The sequence below is a fragment of the Sebastes fasciatus genome, chromosome 22 (genome assembly GCF_043250625.1).
Source record: "Sebastes fasciatus isolate fSebFas1 chromosome 22, fSebFas1.pri, whole genome shotgun sequence".
Taxonomy (NCBI): domain Eukaryota; kingdom Metazoa; phylum Chordata; class Actinopteri; order Perciformes; family Sebastidae; genus Sebastes; species Sebastes fasciatus.
In genome coordinates, this window is record NC_133816.1 from 4,727,559 (window position 1) to 4,749,585 (window position 22,027).

At 39.0% G+C, this 22,027-nt stretch overlaps 1 protein-coding gene across 3 annotated transcripts in view; it reads left to right on the plus strand.

Annotated features, from left to right (window-relative positions):
* LOC141760222 (pyruvate carboxylase, mitochondrial-like) overlaps window positions 1-21,517 on the plus strand; it is a 371,874-nt gene extending 350,357 nt beyond the window's left edge. For all 3 annotated transcript variants that reach the window (XM_074622854.1, XM_074622855.1, XM_074622856.1), the window contains exons 25-27: window positions 15,733-15,873; window positions 16,256-16,357; window positions 18,197-21,517. In XM_074622854.1, the coding sequence (XP_074478955.1) occupies window positions 15,733-15,873; window positions 16,256-16,357; window positions 18,197-18,346 (393 nt within the window). In that variant the 3' untranslated portion in view covers window positions 18,347-21,517. The remainder of the gene's footprint in view (window positions 1-15,732; window positions 15,874-16,255; window positions 16,358-18,196) is intronic.
* Window positions 21,518-22,027: the final 510 nt, after the last annotated feature.

Here is a 22,027-nt window from a genome sequence, read left to right on the forward strand (position 1 = left end):
CCGGGCAAAACAAATGGCGGGAATCATTGTGTATTCGCAGGAGTTGAAATATTTCAACTTAAGCAAGAAATACACGTGAGGCTTTATCACGAAAGCCTATCAGTGTTGTAGGCTACGATAATACCTCATATTTGTACAGAGATCGGACAAAACTTTGTGTATAAATGTATTTGTATAAACCACAGACTGTCTATGGTGTAAACATGTTTATGCCTAGATGACATGATGTTGAGTGTTGATGGAGCAGCTACAATGTTAGCATAGCCTGGCACTGATCGATCTGAACTTCATTCAGAAAACAAGCATTATAAAAGTTGTTTACTTGTCATCTTGCGGAAAGACTCAACAAAGCATGAATTTAGACTTTTTACAAATCTGCATCATTATGTTGTTATTCGGGCATCTTTTTGATCCGTTTACAACAACGATGCTGCTGTTTATAACGTTATGTTGAGTGTTGTTGGAGCAGCTAGATTGTTAGTCTCCGGCACATCTAGAGCCAGTAACACTAATGAACACAAATGATCCCGGTGGTCCAACTGGTGCGAGTAAAGCGAGGTGAAAATTTACTAACATTAACTTTTTTAGTTTTTTGCTTGAGAAAGACTAAAACTTTGTAAAGATTGTTTAACAGTTCAAACATCTCCTGCAGAATCTCTGCACTTTTACAGCACATTTGTAATCATGCAAGCTACAAATTAGATTTAGATAATTAGAAGATGAAAAAAAAAATCCCGTAAAACGATGCTCCATAAAGAACAGACATTATCATCACTGCAGATGGCTGGAGTTTGATGCATTTTGGTGCAGAGTCACAGTGAAGTGGCGAGGACAGAGATATTACATTAACACTTTATCAAGGGAACAACAAACAGCATCTCTGATCCCTCCGGCCGTCATATTGGCCTTCCCGCACAGAAATAACAGATTAATTTTGTTGTATGATGTTTCAGAGCGGGCCAGCGAGAGCCACCGAGGGCCCATATCTCAGACCAAAATATAACCGATACACATTTCTAAAGCTTGTACTGTTCTTTATTCTCCAACGGGGAGGCTGCTGAACATGCAGTCTAATGAAGGAACAAAATAAATGAGTTGAATTGCTTTGCATGCAAACAAATTAGTGGGGCACAGGGATGTAACAATCTCTGAGTGAGAGGACAAAATAATTGGCTGTCACTTGTAACTGCAAAGCCACAGAATCTGAATGTGAAATGTTCCTGGGGAATATTGACAACCAATTCCTGTCAAGTCCAACATGTTACACAAGCAGGATCAGCAGGCTGGAAATTGTATTTAATATATGTGAATATGCAGTCAGCAGAGAGATTTCAAGAAAGTTCCTCTCCGAACACGAGACAGCAGGTGTTAAGACGCTGATTTTATTCAGAAAGTGCAGCACAGAAAGAGCACTTCAGGAGACTGATAGCAGTAAGCACTTTGATGAGCAAAACTCAGACTAAGTGATTGTTCAGGTCCAGGATGAAGAGTGAATTCCAAAGAGATCGCTGAGACTACTGACGGTAACCTTTGCGACAGATGTCAGAACCCGACGTCCGATCAAAGAGACGTTTTTCTTTGCTACTGAAGGAGAAGTTGGAGTAGTCTGTCACTCAATGTGTGATCAAGTAAAGAGATGTTTCTTGGTACGATTTTCAAAACTATAAGTTGCTTTTTTCCTAACTTTAACATCTGGTAATGGGATTTTCTTTACAATTATACTTAGAGAATCCTGTGGCTTTTATAATACAGGATTGTGTAGAAAGGACAATGACACAATGTTCAATATAAACAGTAGTATTCCATTAGATTTGAGCTTTATTTCTAACTGAATGGCACACTCAGACACTACAACATGCAGGTACTTGACACAGGGAACACAGACATAAATATGATGTGTTGTTTCTACGGCTGTCAAAGTTAACCGTGATAATAACGCAAATTTGTTTTAACGCCACTAATTTCTTTAACGCATTAATGCAACTTGCAATTTTTAGGTTGTAGCAGGCTCAGTTTTAAGGCTAGAGGAAAGATACTGGCATAATATGAAACTAGAAAACCTAAAGAATCCATTGGTACCAACCATGTCATACTGTCATACTGTCATGCAATTAATCGCGATTACCTATTTGAATCAATTTATAGAGATTTAGTTTGAGGAAAGCAGTGCGGTCATTATGAGTCTAATTTGCTGTTAAGAAGTTGTTTTTTAACCTAGCACATTTACACAGTAAGACATTGTACCTGTGAGTAGATGACAGCAGTAGGAAGCAGTCAAACAGGAGGTGAGACAGGTCAGAGATGATGGCTTTGACATTCTTGACTGCAGCTCCGTTGCGACCTTGTGTTTTATTTTCGTCTGTATGTGAGAAACAGGTGGTAGTGTGTATGATGGAAACCTGCCTCCGTACTGCAGGATGGGAGGTAATTGTATTTATGGTAATGGTGCTGACATTCTGTGTTGTAACTGAATTGGACTATATCCTTGATGAATAGAAGTTCCTGGACTGCTTCATTGCCTTTGGTGTTAGCTGAGGATACAATGAAGTTAGATTAAGGCAAGACACTATTTTTTTCATACACTGGTCAATTTTGAGCTATTTTACTTCCATTTATTAAAACAGATAGATCCACAAACCAAAGAGCTCCCGATAGAAGGATTTTTATTGCTGTAACGTTTCTTCAGACTTCTGGCAGAGTCTCCATGTTAAATACCCATACTGCATACACAACGCACATGTTACATGTTTCAAATAATCAATCAAATATTAACAAGAATATAAATTATATATTAAACATATGAACCAGAGGGTATGAAGGCTACAGAGAGGTACATCAAGATGATGATTGTATATAAAGGAACATACTAGTATATATACAAAACATGTTTTACCATTTTTAATTGGACTACTGGTATTTAACTTCATGACCCTCTCTCAGACTAGTGGAAAGAAAACATCTAAAATACACATTTAGGTTTTTATTTTACTACTTTGTCTATTTGCGTTTGTAGATTTCTCCTAAATTCACCAAAAGTCTAATTTGCATATTTAAACATACAATTTCAGAAAACTTATAACACAAAAAATATTTGTCTTAATGTGAGTTATCAAGTGGGGAAGGTTCACCTGTAGTGTCTGGCTGAATGTATGGAATTTTACAATACATATATTTAAAAGCCCTTTTCTCAAATTTTGTTTCCCATTCTCTGAGCCAGAAATCTCCACTTTAGTAGCACTTACATACACCAAACTTTCCACTTTCATTCCTATTTATATTTATAGACTTTCTATGGCTGTGATAGAAAAGAGTGATAAAAAAGTGATATCCAAAACAACAAAATAAAACAAGAAGTTTGAACTTGGCTTTATCAAATGTTCAGATTTCCATTCTGGAAATGTATATTTCATAAGATAATGCCTCATTTGCCTATTTAAACATAACATTTCAGAAAACTTGTAATACAAAATAAAAATTGTCTTAATGTAACTAATCAACTGGGGAAGATTCATGGTGATATATATTGGTTAAATTGTTTACCCTATACACCTGTAGTGTCTCCCCTTAAAGGAACAGTGTAGCGTTTAGGGGGATCTGTTGGCAGAAATGAATATAATATTAATAAGTATGTTTTCTATAGTGTAAAATCACCTGAAAATAAGAATTGTTGCTGTTTAAGAGCCGCCACCATGCTGTAGCAAAGAACAGACAAACCAAACATTCATGTTTTCGCGTCGGCCACCGTAGTTCTCCTACACGCCCGGCACACGGGAGAAGTTTCAGTTGGTTGCAATGCCAACTTTGCATTTGCCATCTCATGTTTTATAGATTCTGAAAATGTGATTCCAGCTAAACAATGTCTATCAAGGCTAGCAGCACAAGCCTCCTCAAGCTTTAATTTCTCTCATAGTCCAAATGAATGTTAACCTCTTGAATTAGCTGCATAACATTCATCCACAGTCAATACCGGACTTTCTCAGTAAATCGAAGCATTTAAATAAAAAGCAAGTAAAGCTTCCTGTATATAATTGAAATCCTTCTGTTCAGTTTCACCAATGATTAATAGTCCCTTAAACCCTTGGTATTTATTTTTAATGGGAAACCTGCTTAATTCTAAAGGCAATAAATTGCCTTTTGAAAACCTACACAAGGTGTTTGAAGCTGTAATACATCAGGTACCTGAAACTGGACAAAACCCTTCAGTGTTCATGTTGGAGTGATGCATGTGTGCTGCCTACTGCTGGTGTTTCACTATCATAAAGGATTTCAGCTTTGTGGCAGAGTTCATGACCTTTTTTTTAGACAAATATTCAAATACAATAACTTATTAAAACATACATTTGCATAAAAACAGAAGAACATCATCATTTTCCAAGGTGTTTTTACATTTTGTGAAGTTCTGTATTGAAATAAAACAGTGTTGGGCTGCTACAGGGACAGATTCATCGCTCTATTATCCCCTCAGCTTTTATAAAAGTTCAATATTTTTGTTTTCACAACTTTAATGAAATATTTCTTTCGGGCCCTTTTGTGCATCGATTAAATAGTTGTATGACAACATGAAAGAGAATCTAAATTCCCTCCAGCCACCTGTTACCTTTCACCATTTTCCCTCCTAAACTACATGATTCACGCTCCTCTCTCCACCAGTTCTAATAATCCCATTAATACCCAAACACATATCATTTATTATAAATCAGCTTTTCCTTCTACATCCCTCTCCTTTTGATCCTTTCAATATTTTTCCCTTGATTCTCTCATTATGAATAACACACAGATTTAACTGACAGTGATTCAGAGCGGCCAAAGGCAAACACGTTTAATTACTGCTTCATTTCACCGCAGCGAAATGGTTCTAGGCTGGTGTTAATTGATTTTTATATTACGAGGGACATGAGGAGCACTACTACTCCGCTGTGGTATTATTATCAAAGAATCAGGAGCTGCATTGATTATACTGAGCTAGTATTGACCCCAAAGCCAGGCTTCCCACCCTCCTTTCCTGTCAATCACCCCAGGGTGTGTTTCAATTGATGCAACCCTCAGGAGACTTACAATCGGCCCACCACTGATTAGAATAAGTTCTTAAAGTATTTCGATTAAGACTCTTGGCAGCTTCAGCAGATTTTGTTTTGAAGCCACAGTTTGGTGTGTTCTGTGCCGTTCTTTTCATTCTTACAGCATACTAAATGGTTGGCTTGAATAAAATGTTCTTGATTTTTAGTCCAGACAATATTCGACAATAATAACGCAAATGGCAAAATGGCAAACAAAAGACTTAAAAAGCAGGATAAATAGTTTTAATATCCAACTTGCCTATGGCAGTATTGGCTTTCCTCGCAGTTAAATAGATTTTCTAACCGTCTCTTATTTAAAATGAGAAACCGTGTATTTAACCTGTCTTAGCTTTCAGTGACTCGCTTTGCTTTTTTTTTTTACCCCCTCTAAGTGCTAAAACTTGTCATTCAAACATTTCCCAAATGCAAAACTGTTGTTTTGTTTTTCCACCCTCACTATTTGCCATCCCTTGCTGCCGTTTATCTAATCTCCACTCCGTCGGAACTGTTGTCATGTTAGAACTTTTCAGACGCTCAACATCATTCATCGCCACGGAAACAAACTCCCCCACGTTGTCGTGACGATGGGTACTCCCACCAGACCAGGTCCTATTAGCGGTACCAAGCGAGAGATGGAATAAAAAAAAAAAAAGTGACCTGTCACATGCAGCATGAGGTTTCTGTTAGCCGTCTTCTTTCTTTTACTTTGCAGAATTCCTTAAGGGCAAACATAAGCTCCTGTATTGATTAGGGCTGTCAATCTATTAAAATATGTAATTGCTATTAAGCTCATGATTGTCTATGATTGATTGCATATTAATTTATTTATTAATTTATTAATTTTTATTTATTAACCACACATTTTTTATCTGTTGAAGTATCTTTGCTCTAGCTTTGAAATTGAGCCCGCTACAACCTCTAGAAGATCGATTACATTAATGCTTTACAGAAATTAGTGGCGTTAAAACGAATTTGCATTACCGCGTTATTATTGCGTTAACTTTGACAGCCCTACTATTAATATGATAATAAACATATGAAACTATTTTTGGGGCAGCTGTGGCTCAGGAGATATAGTGGGTCGTCCACTAATTGGAAGAACGGCAGCTCAATCCCCTGCTCCTTCAGTCCGCAAGTGTCCTTGGGCAAGATACTGAACCCCAAATTTCCTCCCGTAGGCTGCGCCAGCAGTGTGAGAGTGTGTGTGAATGATTAGTTTATCTCCTAATGAGCAGGTTGGCACCTTGCATGGCAGCCTCTGCCATCAGTGTATGAATGTGTGTGTGAATGGGTGAATGCTTGCATGTAGTGTGAAGCGCTTTGAGTGGTCGGAAAACTAGAAAGGCGCTACATAAATGCAAGTCCATTTACCATTTACTATATATTTATACAGCACTTTTCAGTACTGCAATGAGGCCAATCAAATCTGACAATTAAAAAGGATATAAAAATAAAATGGAATAAGATACCCAACAATAATGTGATAAAGACAATAAAACATGTTGGAAGTAAAGCACGAATACAAAGCTTTTTTTTTAAAAAGAGTGCTTTAAAGGTAATCAGTAAAATCTTTTGTAAAATGTACTGGTAGCCAGTGAAGAGAGGCTAAAACAGGATATGATCTTGTCTTCTAGTATATGTTAAAAGCAGAGCAGCTGCGTTTTGTGGCTTAACCCTGAATGCAATGAATTACAATAATATAACCGAGATGATATAAAAGCATGAATGACCTTCTTGAGATCAGGCTGACAGAAAAAAGACGCTTCTCCAATTCATACAAACATGATTGAACGAGTTTTGTAACTTTTTTTTTCAAAAGAAAGGTCAAATATTACACTTTGGTTTCTGGCTGCTGGTTTGACATTTGTAGACAGGGGGACCGAGACGTTTTTGTAAAGTTGGGACGGACTTTGGATGACCAAAAAGAATGATTTCAGATTTGTTTTCATCTAGCTGGAAAAGGTTTTGGGACATCCAGCACTTTATGTCTGATAGACACGACAATAACTGATGGAAATTGCCTCATTCACTGTTTTTTAATGGGACATAAATTTGCGTGTCATCTGCATAATAATGGTGCTGAATTTTTTGATTATGTATGATATGTCCCAGCGGCAGCTGTATAGACCCAAACTATTTTTTCTGAGGTCCCACTTTTTAAAAATGATAAACCGTCGCGACCCAATTCACAATAGGCCTTATATCTATAAATCGTGAGAAGAGCGTATTTGTGTGTAAATGAACATTCTTGACCATTTTTACTGTCGTTCCCTAATATTATCTTGAACAGGTAAACCGGACATTTCAAAGAGTTTTGATAAATCATGCATGTATTATTGAAGACATATAGACATGTTAAATACTTTATAAATGAGACCAAATAAATGCATTTAGGCAGAGTTAACAGGCTATCTCAATATTTTCATTTCCTCACATCAGTTAAAATTAGGAGTTAACAGACCCTCGTTTTTTTTCCTCATCAGTGAAACAAAAACTTCATATTAGATTCAGTGTTATAAGGCTACAATTATCATAACTAAATAATAATAATAATAATATAAGAACTTAAATAATAGACGATAAGGTTGCTCGATTATGGCACAAATCCTGATTATTTTGCTCAATACTGAGATCACGATTATTTAACACGATTACTCACTAACTTTGGAAACATCATGCATTTAGAAAAAAAAAATTGCAGCCTATATTTTAAAGTTAAATGCATCAATCTGGTGAACTTTGAGTGTAAAATTAAGAGGCTAGATGAAGAACTTTGTGCTCTAGTAATCATAAACACATTGGTTGTATAGATATTAATGATGACACAGCAAAAAAAAAGGCACACCGACAAAGCATGGTTAACGAGATGGGGGTCCATGTTTCAAGACGGGCCAAGTAGGTGTCCGACATCACCACACTGAGGACAGTCCGCCTCGCGGGTCAAAAGAGCACAGATGTAAAGGAAAAGGGTGCGTTGGGATTTATAACACAAAACAAAACAAGAGCATCATTGCGAAATAGAAGGCGGCACAACAATCGTTTTATGCCGATTATCTTGTTTTCATAACCATTGGAAGCCAAAATCATAATTGTAATTGAAATTTGATTAATTGCAGCTCTAACAAACGATGTTTGGTGACCCAAATAAAATCTCATGCGACCCACCTGTGGGTCCCAACCCAATCTTTGGGAATCACTGGTATAGACAGAAGAATGGCGACAATGATGTAGCCTATTACTGTTGGAACAATTGATCTCATTGTTGTCATTTCTAATCCAATTTTTTAAAGTAATATTCATGAAAGTAGATTCAGGTCATGTGTGCCACTCCATTATGTGGCAGATAGATGTATTTAATTGTAGTCTGTGTAATTTAAGAGCACTGCATAAACTTTCAATCAAAAGAGCAATTTATATAACTGTATTGTGGTAATTACAGGTATAGACTTACATTACAGTGTGCAGACATGTTGCTATCTTGAAACTCATTCTGTTTCTGCCCACAATAAGAACAACACCATTGGGTGCATGTTGCATCAGTGTCCTCAGGTGTTACATTTCCTTTGTCTGTATCTGATAGCTGGGGTTATCTCTCATTAAATATTAAAGATCTGACAATCACACACCTATCAAAGATGCAGCGAAAATATTAAAACATAGAGAGACATCACTGGGGGAAATTGAGTTACCTCAACTCCTGACAAGTTGACTTGTTGGTGATGTGAGGTGTTGCGCATGTGATACCCATGACAGTTTGATGCGAGTGTTAAATATGTTAGAGGCAGGTCGACTGTAGGCCAGGTGAATGACAGCCGCTGCAACCTTTTGAGATACATACCAGAGGAAAACCTTTGTTGTGAAATGCACAGACAGTGTGGGTGTTGTAGAGTGTCAGCCTGTCTCTGGATTATCACAACTGGTAATTATTAGCTCTGCTCATAAGAAGCACAATTTATTTTTGCGCTCATGCGTGGCGACTTTTGCGATGCTGATTGCTTTGTAAAATTACAGTCTGCACTGTTAAGGTGGAGAAGAGCCCTGGGGAAAATAAATAGCACTTGCAATTTGGTGAGTTTTAAAAGTGCTCTATACGATATCCAGAGCATTAATATAGCTAATATTTGCTATGTAAAGATATAGAGGAGTAATGTCTACCTGAGCAGAGAATGAAGTCACTCTCCCTCTGTGTGTGTGTTGTATCGGAGCTTCTCCATGCTTTGTTGACATCGCCAGGCCGGCAGTGCGTGCCTTTTAGTGCATGTTAATGCATGTGATCGTGCCCCACTTGCTAGCTCATGGCCGCCACTCTGCACTGCTCTTATACGGTGGTTTCAGCTGATAACGCCGTCCGACCAACATCATGGCAGCGTAGCCCCCATCCTCCACTTCCCCCTGTTAGCTCTGTCAGCACTGTGGCCTTTGTTTTGCGCTGTTAGAAATGCTCCCAATTTCGCATTCAGCACCTTTAAAGTCAGCGTAGTATCCAGCATGCATACCCCGCCCCAGTCCTCCACCTTGAAAGCTCTGGTACACCTTTTTATGTTGAAAGAATGTTTATAGAGTTACTGTAGCAGGGTCTGTATAATCAGCCACTGTGTGGATACATACCTTTAAAAAGCCATAGATGAATAGGAAATATAATGTGGGTTAAGTACTGGATCAATGCAACAAATACAGTAGGACACAATAGTTATAGAAAAAGGAAAAATGTATGTTTTTCTGTTAAATTATCTGCAATATAAAATGATCTTCAAAGGATGAGACAGAAGAAACGCCTTTTAGCTTGGGATTCTGGGTGATTATTGGCGTTTATGGTAAATCCACAGTGACAACAGCAAAAGACGGCCCCCTGTCCATTACAGGTGACTCTTGCTGTACTTTCACAAGCACAAATATACAGGTAATAACCTGTGTATTTGAAACAAAAGCCATTCATGAGCTCTTGGCAGCTAGTGTGTGAAGCACACAGCGGAAATCCTTATCAGAAACGATTTAAGCACCAAATCTTTTTTGAGCGCCGAGCTAGACCTAAAGCCCCGAGTTGTTGATGTTGTGGGAAGTAGATATGAAGGCTTTCACAGTAATCATTTTGTATTGTTAAGCACTTCATTTCAAGCCTGTTGCAAATCCAGTTGGAGAGCCTTATCATTCAAAGAGCGAACAGCGAGCCTGGAAGATTTCTCTTTGTGCAGCGATTGTGGTGAAAGGACACAACCGCTACGTTTTTTCCCCATTTTTTTTAATGTAGCATAATTTCTTAATGTCCTATACTGAGTTATATATCAGCGTTGCATCTTTCAGACAATTTCTGTTGAATAGGACAAAGCCCACTTTGGCATGTGTCTCTGAAATAGCTTTTGAAATACCAAATGACCACTTGTGAAATAGCATCTGAAGGCCATTTAGAGTGCATTCATAAACGCAAATATACACTTTAGCTTTAGACGGCTCTGCCCATCGCTGTCCTTCACCCACACATGCATACGGCACAAACAGGAGTGGGGGAAAAAGACATCAACCTTTCTGGCATGTGCTGATGACTCAGTGTGGTATAAATCACGTCTGATGGAAATATAATCACAAATTTATACAAACACGGATCCAGTCACACACACACCCCGTCAGCGATAACGCGCACAGACACCAACACATGGAGCTCTGTTCACTGCGGTAATATCATTACTCCGTCACCTGCAACACAAGTGATTAATAAAGTCATATCAGAGACGCGATGCGAAGCAAAGTGTGAAAGTTGTTTCAGTCAGAGCACCAAACGGCATAAGCAGTTGAATTTGACAGAAAAAGGCTCCGTGCTTGAGGGTGCTGTGTGAATAAATGCGAGGGCTATATAGTTGAGAACACAGCAGATACATCACTTAGATATGGAACATGCATAATGCACAAGAGATGCTATCACAAGTATGGTAATAAGAAACCAGAACAGGAGGAGGCTGGGTTTTATCAACTTTGAATCCATTCATGTAGTTTGTTTGATGGTGTGAGGGCACAAATTCTTAGTTCAAAAATATGTATTCTTTTTGTAAGACATGCCCAGTGATGAACTGATTGTAAGTCGATGCGGAGCACTCACTGGATGCCTCGTACATAGATGTTTAAGCAAGCGACTTGTAGTCCCTAACTTCACTGTGAGCACTTTGGCACAAATATTGCATTTTGGATGGTGGTGAGACGGCTTGAGGAAGATCTCTGAGAACAACAAATATGTAAAAAATCATTTAGCTCTCTATTTGTAAAGTTTAAAGAGGACCTATTATGCTTTTGTGCTTTTTATCTTTCCTTTAATGTGTTATATAGTTTTTTGCGCATGTAAAAGGTCTGCAAAGTTACAAAGTCCACTCCAAAGTGAGTTACTTTCCTCCATAGAAACACTGAACTGCCTGAAAGGCCTTGCTTGAAGTCCCGCCTTTTCTTCCGTAACATGATGATGTCACCAAGTAGGGGTGCAACGAATCACAAGACCCATGGTTCAGATCGTATTGTGGTTTTGAGTCACGGATCGGATAGGATCAGCAGGAAAAAAATTTAACAAATATAACATTTAGAGATGCCCCGATCATGTTTTTTTGCCGTAGATACAGATTGCCGATCGTCGATGAGCCATATCGGCTGATACAGATCATTTTTGTTGTTGTTTTTCAATTTAAATGTTGTTTTTAAAATTCAATGTTATCTTTTTACTCTGTTATAGTCATCTATAGTGATTATTTGCATAAAAACACACAATACAAATGATTAGGAAATATAAGATTGCATTTTTATTGATGAAAAAATCTTGGCATTAGTAGGTCTACTTGTATATTATAAGCTGCTTAGAGCTAGAGTTAGGAAGTTAAACAGGTCTTATTTCTTTCTCTAATATTTTATATTTCTGTGAAAACATCTCCTTCAAACAACTGTATTTATTCCAGTTTATTGCCAAAAACTAAATTTTACAAGATTACATTTGAACACATCATGATAACGTACAATCACTTTTACTAAACAGAGCCTGGCTGCACCACAATGTAATGTAATGGAACAGCAGGAGCTCAAACAGAGGGTTTCAGACAGAGGGTAGAAAGAGGTGCTGCAGCACAGCCACTATGAGAACATTAAAGCACGTAACAATGTCCTAGTAGAAAACCTAAAATACAAGTATGCACCTTAAAATAAGCATTATAGGTCCTCTTTAAATGACATGTGGCAACCCAAAGTCACAATTTGATAAAAGTATCACAGTTCATGTATTGCATCATTTCCAGTAAGTACAAAACAGTAAAGTACAAGTTTTTTATTCACTAACTGTAACAATATACAACAAGAATATATAGTTCATACTGTGCTGTATAAAATTAGGGGTGGTAGTATGGTATTGGGATGCATATTTATATTCCATGTTCAGGTATTTTAACTGAAATTTGATTAAAAATGAAACAGCTTATAGGATCCAATTGTTGGGGAGGTGTTAGCAACATCATTGTGCAGCAGGTGGTGAGCAGTGAGTGTGTCAGCTAGTCTGATTAATCTGTGAACGTCTTAATGCATCTTTTAGATATATCGACCCAGTGCACTGAAGTTGTCTTTTAAGCTCTGTATAAAACCGTCAGACACACACAGTTACATCTCAGACAAAATCATCTTCAAAAGATTCACAAATCGTGTGCAACTCTTCAAAGAGACACATGCTGTATTTTTCATGGGGAACAGTTGTGAGGAGATGTAAGTGTCGAAGCCACGCAGTTGGTAAGGGGAAGGCAGTTTTGTTTTTTTTGCAAAGCGCTGCCAAGAACCCGACCAAACAGCACAAGCCGGGATAGAAGTTCAATGTAAAGGAAGGTGGAGAGAGAAACGGAGAGATGAAGACTGAGTGCCAGAGAGAAAGAAAAGACATGCAAAGAAAGGTTTTGTTACCAGATCCGGAGTGAGGGAAATAGATGAAGAGTCGGAGCATCCAGAGAAAGAGAGAGGCAGAATGAAATTGAGATCAATACATACCTTCAGCGGCGGGTATTTTCGTCTTCGCACCGAGACTTAGTTTGGAATATCAATGGAGACTCAACAGTCGAGATGGAAATGCGAGAAACAAAAAAGGATGAGAGGGGAAGGGTCGAGGAAAAGGTTGTGGATAGACACAGCAGAGGAAAGACAGAGAGCCACAGGCAAATTAAAGAGAAGCCAGACGAGGCAGATGAGGGAAATTAACAACGGCATGAGAGACAGTGGCCCCAGAAACGGGTAGCAAAAAAAATAACAATAGAAAATTGAAAGCTGTGACACATGGGGAGGACTGACAAAGAGAGAGATTGAAAGCCAGACAGAGGAAGTTGGACAAATGGAAAGATGGAAAAAATGAGTTTCCGACCGGTGAGATGAGAGATTTGAGAAGAGGCGTGAGATAAATGAAGAAGTACAGTGGCCGGTGTCGAGGGGGAAGACTAGAAAGACAGAACGCAGCAGTGACCAGAATTGATATGAGAAGGAGAGAGTGTGCCCGGTGTTGGTACAGAGAGATAATGTCTTTGTCTTAAAATGACACTTTACAGGTGGGAGGGAAAGCCACGGAGTGTATAGTTATACAAAGGGCTGGGAAAATGTTTTATATCCTCCAGTCTGTCTCTTTATCTCTCAGATTGTCATTCTGTCTGTACCACTTCTCTATTTGATGTCAGGATTGATACGTCTGGTGGAAACACACAGATCATCGGCCCATTCATGTCTTGTTTTTTTACTGTTAGCCTGGTGCCTACACATACTGTACAGTCAGAGTGTTTATCACAAGTATTTACACAGATTTTCTGTATAATTGTGTTTTTATCTCTGCCCTCAAAATCCACTTTTAGTCAATAACATGTCAAAATAAATGCCAAATGTCCATTTAGCTGCACTTTACTGACCCCCAAGTCATGTCTTAGGCTCCTGTTTGGTAAAACTATTGGGGCGCTTTCAACCCCAACCTGTTTGGTGTATTTCAAACTAACTAGTGCATTTGTTTTCATTAATGTATAATCACCTGAAACTAGCGGGTCCACTTCATGTTGCTCCACCATGTTTCTACAGTAGCCGGATCTAGAGAGAGCCTTTCACGTTTTTACGTTACCTGAAAGCCACCGTAGTTCTCTGACACGCTTGTGAAACTGCGGTAACGTGAGCCGCAGAGTGCAAACCACACCACTAGATGCTGCTACACACTACCTTTAAGTCTGCTTTGTTTAGGCTGGTGGGAAAGCTGTCAATCAAACTCTGGTGCAGACTTAAAGGGATAGTTCAGGTGTTTTGAAGTGGGGTTGTATGAGCTACTTATTCATAATCAATGTATTACCTACAGTACATGATGGTCGGCAAGCCCCCAGTTTGGAGAAGCAGACAGGAGTACCAGCACAGGAGCAAAGTAATGTCCTGCTGTTGACGGAGACGGCAGCAAAAAGTATTTTAGCGACCTAAAAGAACGGCCCACCTAAAAAAATCAATATCAGTTTAAGTGTACACTATGTTTAGAATATTTTCACCCCTTTATCTTGCTATCAGACAGCCTTTCCTTCCCTTTTCCCCAGAAGGTAAAAATTAGTTAATAAAGAGGTATGTGGTGTTTGTGTCCTACTTGTTCCATATTAAAAAGTAAGTAAAACATAATGACAACACCTTAATTAGTTATAAAGATTAGTCAATTCAGTTATTAATGAAATGACTAAATGTTTCAGGACCAATTATATAAAGTTGGTTCTTTTATAACAGGACATAGAGACCTTTTTCATGGAGGCCATTTGGACACATCACAGTAGAAAAAGGCACATTTGTAAATAACAAAATGAATGATGACTGAAATTCATTTAGCTACTTCAGTCCATGTCATATCGGAGTTATCGTAATGACAAGTTTTTGACTTTTGAATAGCGTTCGTGTCAACATTGAAGTTGTAATTACAACTGGGAAAGAAGTGCCCGAACATTTATAGAAGCTTTGCGTCATCCAAACACTTGTTGTTTAATGTAATTAAACCCAAATAGAAAGGATATGCTGTTATATTATCAGTGCACAGTGACTCATCCCCATCTCTGCTATCCATCTCATATGATGTGAAAGCAGCAGCACTGGCACAGCTTACTAATATTATTAGTAACACCTGCTTTCCCTACTCTGAAAAGTCAAAATGTCCACCGATTTCATTCAAAGCATCACGGCCTCATAAGATAAATTAGATTTGCTAACAGAGTTAAACGCAGATGGGCAGCTGATAGAAGCTGACAGGCACTAATTTAATGTAGCGCACATTAGTGTAAAATGCTAAATTCTCACAGACATAATTTACACACATTACTTGTTTTATTTATTAAGCTGTTTAATTACAATGAGGCTTAACGAGTCTCCTCTCGTGAATCTGTCCGTGTGTCTCCAGCCCAGTGTGAGGGTAAATAGAAATAAGGAGGAGAAGGAAACATTGCGCTTGTCTCGCTCCACTAACTTCACTTTTTTTTTATTTCACCGAGCTCTGCTGCCTCTTTTATTGCTTTAGCTGGACTTGAGCCCGGCACCCTTGTATTAATTTCAATTTTCTAGCATAATCTAATTTCGTTCCCATCCTCCTTCACACTCTCCCTCCTATTTTATTTTCTCTCTCCCCCGTCCTCCCCACTTGTTCCAATCCTCCCCACTTCTCTCTGGCGTTGTTTCATCTCAGGTGGAGCTGGAGAGAGGCAAGATCCTCCACATCAAGGCGCTGGCACTGGGTGACCTGAACAAGGCCGGCCAGAGAGAGGTCTTCTTTGAGCTGAACGGACAGCTGAGATCCGTGCTGGTTAAAGACACTCTCGCCATGAAGGTACACAGAAGGGATGGAGGGAGGTGGATAAATGATTGACGAGGGACAGATGGGAGGGTTTGAGAGAAGGATATATGTCTGCAGGTGAATGATAAATATGGATTACGGGAGAAACTGATGTTCTCTAAGCAAAAAAAAAAAAGGACAGATTTTATGACGGGGCCCTTGGCAATCACAGGTGATTTTTATTCATAGAAACAAATGGCTGTGAGCGATAGATGGAGGCTCAGCAGGGAGCAATGATTCAATGGGTTGACTGACTATATGGATGGATCGTTGGCTGGATGAGTGGGTAAATGGAGGCAGGCGTGTGGGGATGACTCGGACAGATGATCGACTGGACAGACGGATGCATGATATCTCTCTTTGTCCCTCCACTCAGGAAATGAAGTTCCACCCCAAGGCTCAGAAGTCCATCAAGGGTCAGGTGGGAGCACCCATGCCTGGGAAGGTCCTGGAGGTCAAAGTGGAAGTGGGATCCAAGGTTAGTTTAATGTTAACTTGCTTATCCTCTTTTCTCTCAACATTTAGTTTTTTTAAATCAGATTTTGATTACCTTACCTTGAGATAGTTTTGCTTTTATGTGATCTCTATTCTTTGATCACAGTTCCTCATTTAAATCATCATTTTCAACATGTATTTTATGAAAGCAACAACATCTAAAGTTTAGCTTCTTTTGTTAGATGAATAAAAGTAGTTTTCTATTCAGGGAAAAAGCCTGTTTATATATATATATATATATATATATATATATATATATATATATACCTTTTTGGTAACCTTGCTTTGAGGAATATTAATAAGATCCTTTTTTGTTTAATAAAAGAAAAACATAAACATCTTAAAATGAGCAATTATACAAGAACTCTGCCTAAACAAAATACTCAAATGTCGGTAAAAGTCTGATTTAAATCAGAAACTGTCTGATCAAAGTAAAGAACGACGTTCAATGCAAACTTCCAGTACTTACTTACTTTCAATACTCTGTGCTGTGGCCACATTTTGGTCAGTATCACTAGCGTAGCCAGAAAAAAAAACTGTGGGTGTGCATCAGAATAACCGGGTGTGCCACATGACCAGGGGTGGACTGGGACTGAAATTCAGCCCAGGACTTTAAGATGAAGAGGCTCTCTATGCTCGCGCTCTGAGTGCGGCATTCACTGTCCAAGTGCAAGTGAATGCAACAAAAGATGACCCTGCTGCTCCGTTTTCTACCGGCACCGGCAGCTTTCTGTGCAGCCTCTACCGATCCCGGCCACATGCAACGACTGCTCGTGACTTTTTTATTCTGCTGAATGTGTGTGTAGGGTGGCTAAATTCCACTAGTAGAAATATAGGACAGCTGCAAATGGGTAGTGGGGAATTGTATCGTTTAGTAATAGTAACTCTAAATAACTAAAAATGTATTCTGCATCTGATTTCTGGGTGTGCCAGCTGCCTCTTTCGGTGGCACAGGCACACTCTAGCACACCCGTGGCTATGCCATTGGTCAGTATAGGTCCAATACCCAGCTCTGAAGGTTAATTGAATTTTCATTACATCAAATTATATTTGTCAATGCTTTGAGCAAAACCACAAATGAAAGTCCATTGAGATGTAGGCAGACCATTAAGATAAATATGTCCAAACCTGGACAAAGAACACGTCAACTACCTGCATACAGTTGTTGCTATGTTGTTTGTAATTTGGGTGAACAGTTCCTTTAAACTGAAACCTACATTCACACTAAGTGTTAATGGCTGCACTCTGATAATATGTTAAGCTCTTGCTTGCATTTGATGTTTTTAATATTTATCCAGGAAACTAGCCTTTACGTTCTTTACAGGGCTGGCTTAAGGCATAGGCCATATAGGCGGTCGCCTAGGGCGTCACCTTCTGAGGGGCACTGGTCGCCCTCTAAAAGAAAAAGAAAACTAACTACTAACTTTCTCATTTCCGAAAGAAAGAAATACAAATTTCGCCTAGGGCACCAAAAGGGCTAGAGCCGGCCCTGGTCCTTTATGTTCTTTACAGGGCTGGCTTAAGGCATAGGCCGTATGGGCGGTCGCCTAGGGCGTCACCTTCTGAGGGGCACTGGTCGCCCTAAAAAAAAAAGAAAACTAACTACTTACTTCCTCATTTACTAAAGAAAGAAAGAAAGAAAGAAAGAATGAAAAAGAAAGAAATTTTGCCTAGGGCACCAAAAGGGCTAGAGCCGGCCCTGGTCCTTTATGCGCTTTGAGTGTAGCTTCTTGTTAACCTTCGACTACAGCGCTTGTTCGGTGATCTGTGCATTTGACTCATGTTTTTAATGCTCTGTGAACTCTCTTTACAATCATGAAAGGTGGAGAAGGGTCAGCCGCTGTGCGTCCTCTCGGCCATGAAGATGGAGACCGTGGTCAACTCCCCGGTGTCCGGCACCGTTAAGGCTATCCATGTCACGACCGACTCCTCCCTGGAGGGAGATGACCTGATACTGGAAATCGAGGAGTAGAGCGAGGTGGCAGAGGGAGGGTGGGGAGTAGTAATAGTAGTAGGCGGGAGTTAAATCATCTGATTTTTAGAAGTGGTGAGGTGAAGGAACAGTGGGGGATAAAAAAATTAAAAAAAGGAGGAAGAGGAAATCCTTTGTGGCAGTACTGACATTTTGGCCCCCAATTTGTACATATTCTGTTCGGTTACACTGGGGACACAAAATGAAGCACAGCTCCACACATATCCAGACACCTGATGGTATAAATAGTAGATGATATAACAATCCTAAATAATATATTAATTTGATGGGAATTCCTTATTGAATTGTACCACTAATCCTGTAATTCTCCCCTAGGTGTAGTGATTAGGTAAAAAAACAGTATATCTCAGTACATGTCTTAACATCCTGTCAACTTGTGGAAAATAACGTAATTTAGAAACACATTATATATCTGAATTGTGATACATTCCATTACTGAAATGCTAGTCTTAAATGTGATGTAATGCAAAATGAGCTCACCATGTGTAACACTAACAGGGTCGTAAAAACATCTACTGAAACGCCACAAATTCCATTTCTATGCTGATGATGCTGCTTAGTATATTCAAAGTGAGTAGTAGGTGAATCTTTCTATTAATGACTACTAAATGTTTTTCCTTGTAATCATCAGGGTTCAGACAAAGAAGGATAGACTCGAGGATGTATTACCAAATCATTATTTTTTTGTTTCATATGAGAAAAATATTTTTTTGCAAGACATTATTAATCACTGACATGAGTCACAGTGGAGCAGTAGCATTTACTCACTGTTTTATAATAGGTATAAATGATTTTGTTCTTTGGAAAGACAACAAAGCACACTGGGGTTTCCAAAGGGGCTGAAGGAAAGATTTCACAATATTTTGGCCAACCTGTTTTTAGATATATGTGACGACAAAAAAAATATTTTCACAATAGGAGAAGCACAATAAAGCACCGTTTTAAGGTTGACGGGGGACACAGATATACATGCCAGAAACGTCCAAAGTGAAAAAGGTATTCTGTTACTGTATCAGTAATAGTAGATGGTTTATTTTGTTTTTGAAAGATCTGTACGGTGTTGACAATGTATCCCCATTCACACCTGTCTTTTAAAATCCCAAAGCCATAAGCACGTTATAGCGACACGGTTGAAATGAAGCTGTAGGCCATGTTGGAAACACCCAAACAGGATTAGAGATGTGATTTTCACAAAGTACCTCTGTTATAGTTGGTTTAACTGACGCTTTCTTAATCCTAAACCAGCTGTAGGGCTGCCCACTCAAACCAATTGCGCTCAATCTGCTGGATCGTTTTACAGGTGTAAAGTCACAGAGTCTTAAGGTGGCATTTGGGGCATGTTTAGTGTCTCTGGTTTGATGTTGAAAAAACTGTCAGAGGAGCAGCTCCACTCTGTCTCTTCAGAACCCGACACAGATTACAGTGAACGGTCCTCCTCTGAGTGCATGGGGATTTTAATGCTAGGTGTAAATGGGATTACACGGAGGCATGTGGTGTTATTTTCTGAGGCTCGGCTGATTAATTTATGAATTAATTCTCTGTCAAATGATGTGAAATTAGCCGGACTAATAAGAGACTCTGGAGACTCCCAGTAGCAGCACTCGGCTTTATATTTCTAATGTGTGTGTGTGTGTTTGCATAAATGAGTCCAAATGCACGTGTGTATGTGTGTGTGTGCGAGCAAATTTTAAGACAAAGTCAACCATAATGTTGCACCTCCAGAGACACAAAACACATTCTAAAAGAAATTAAATATTCATACACACGCACGGATGCAAAAATATTCACGTTAACACTCCCGGCCATCGAGTGCTGCCTGGATAAAAAGGAAACCAAATACACCTTACAGTGGTGTGGCTACGTCTCCATAGCAACACTGTATCCAAAACAACAACGACCAGCTATCAGATGATCTTACTGAATTAAACTCTCACAAGATTGAACTTAATTCCGTTTTACACTAATGTCAGGCCTTCTACTTACTTGAAGGTGTTGATCTTTTTTGAATGTTTAGCTACCCCGACTAGTGAAAGTAGACAGATGAGATCACATATCAGTTACAGTAGGAAAGGAAGCCAGAAAAGACACAACAACATCTTAGTTTCCCAAAAAACGCCCGTGCAGCTCCGACAGAATACATCGATCGAAAACACAAAACTGTTTGTACTTGGCTGAATTGTTTCCAGCAGTTTCGCTCCATTACCTCGGAGAATGAGTCCCCCTTTTTGAACTATGCATCAATACTGAGCAGTGATGCTGTAGTTAATTAGAACACCGATATGTCTCCCCAGCCCGCTGCCGTGCCTCACTGTACCTCCTGGTTTTATCAGTCTGTTGAAAGAGGTGGGGATGGAAGTGGTGGGATTGTATGAATGAGTGTTTTTGACAAGCTGTTGCGCAATAAGTTCCCTCCTCCTCTCCTTAGCGGCTCTCCTAGTTTATCTGTTTTCCAGCCTCGTCCATCTATCCAACCACCTTTTCATCACCTTTTCCTCTCCATCCCCCTCTCTCTCTTCTCTAAATAGTGTAGATTTTCACATGAAGGATGATGGCATCAACTCATGTTAATAAACTGTATCGCAGTGTTTCTCTGTCTTAGCCAGCAGTGATTATAACAACCATACTTATGACAATGTACTACTGTTCAGTGTCTGGGGGGGGAAAAAAGAATAAATTAAAGACTAGCTGGGAAATGTTATTCGTTTCAGAAAGGGGGATAAAACATTGACCTCTTCCTGAGCTCACACTATCAAGAGGTGAACCGTCGCAGAGAGTATGAAAATAGGATCTGTGACATTTATTTTTTCATTCTATTTCTTTCCTTTGTGTGTTTTTATGAAACCAAACAAACTGTTTATTTACTCTCGGTTTAGCAGGCGTGACCGCCTGCAGATTCAAAATGTCTCCGTGGAATTTCTTTCAAAATGTTCACTCGTTGTCTTTCATTTTCTTATTTCTAAATAATCCTACTTGTGAAATCGACATTTTAGTTTAGTCATTGTCATTTACTGAGGTAGTTTACATTTAAAGATCTAAGTATGTTTAAAGTCCTAGGGAAGACTGTGAGCTGGAGCGCACAAAAAGGGAAATATGAAAGCGATAATTATTCTTGTTCTATTGTACTTACAAATAAAGTTAACTATAGCTGAATCTGCATTGTGTTGGTGTGTGTTGCATATTCTACACCGCAGGCAAAACATGAGCCCCGAGCACTGCAAGAATAAAGACTGAAGGCCAGCTTAGTTAATGGTTTTCAAGAACGAATGTCACCATCACAACCTTCTATCATCCGGTCCCATTACAAAGCAGACTGATCAGCTCAATGCTGGCCAGAATAAAATATATATTCAGTATGTAGTTTGCTCTCTAAAGCTCTAAAGACCAAAGCTTTCAGAGAAGCAATATATTATATTGCATCTCTGAAAGCTGGAGACCTGTTTCGTGTCAGCCTGGTAAATCGCAGCTCTTTCACAATAATGTGTCCAACTACTAACTAATTAGATTTCAACAATATATGTTCAAGTGAAAAGACTGTCACAGGCCAAAACCCTGCCACATCTACAGTATGTAAAGCATTTAATTAGACTGTACAATTTTCATCACATTTACTACTACTGTATAATGTTACAGGGATGTTGGAGCAAGGTCGTCTTTCGGTTA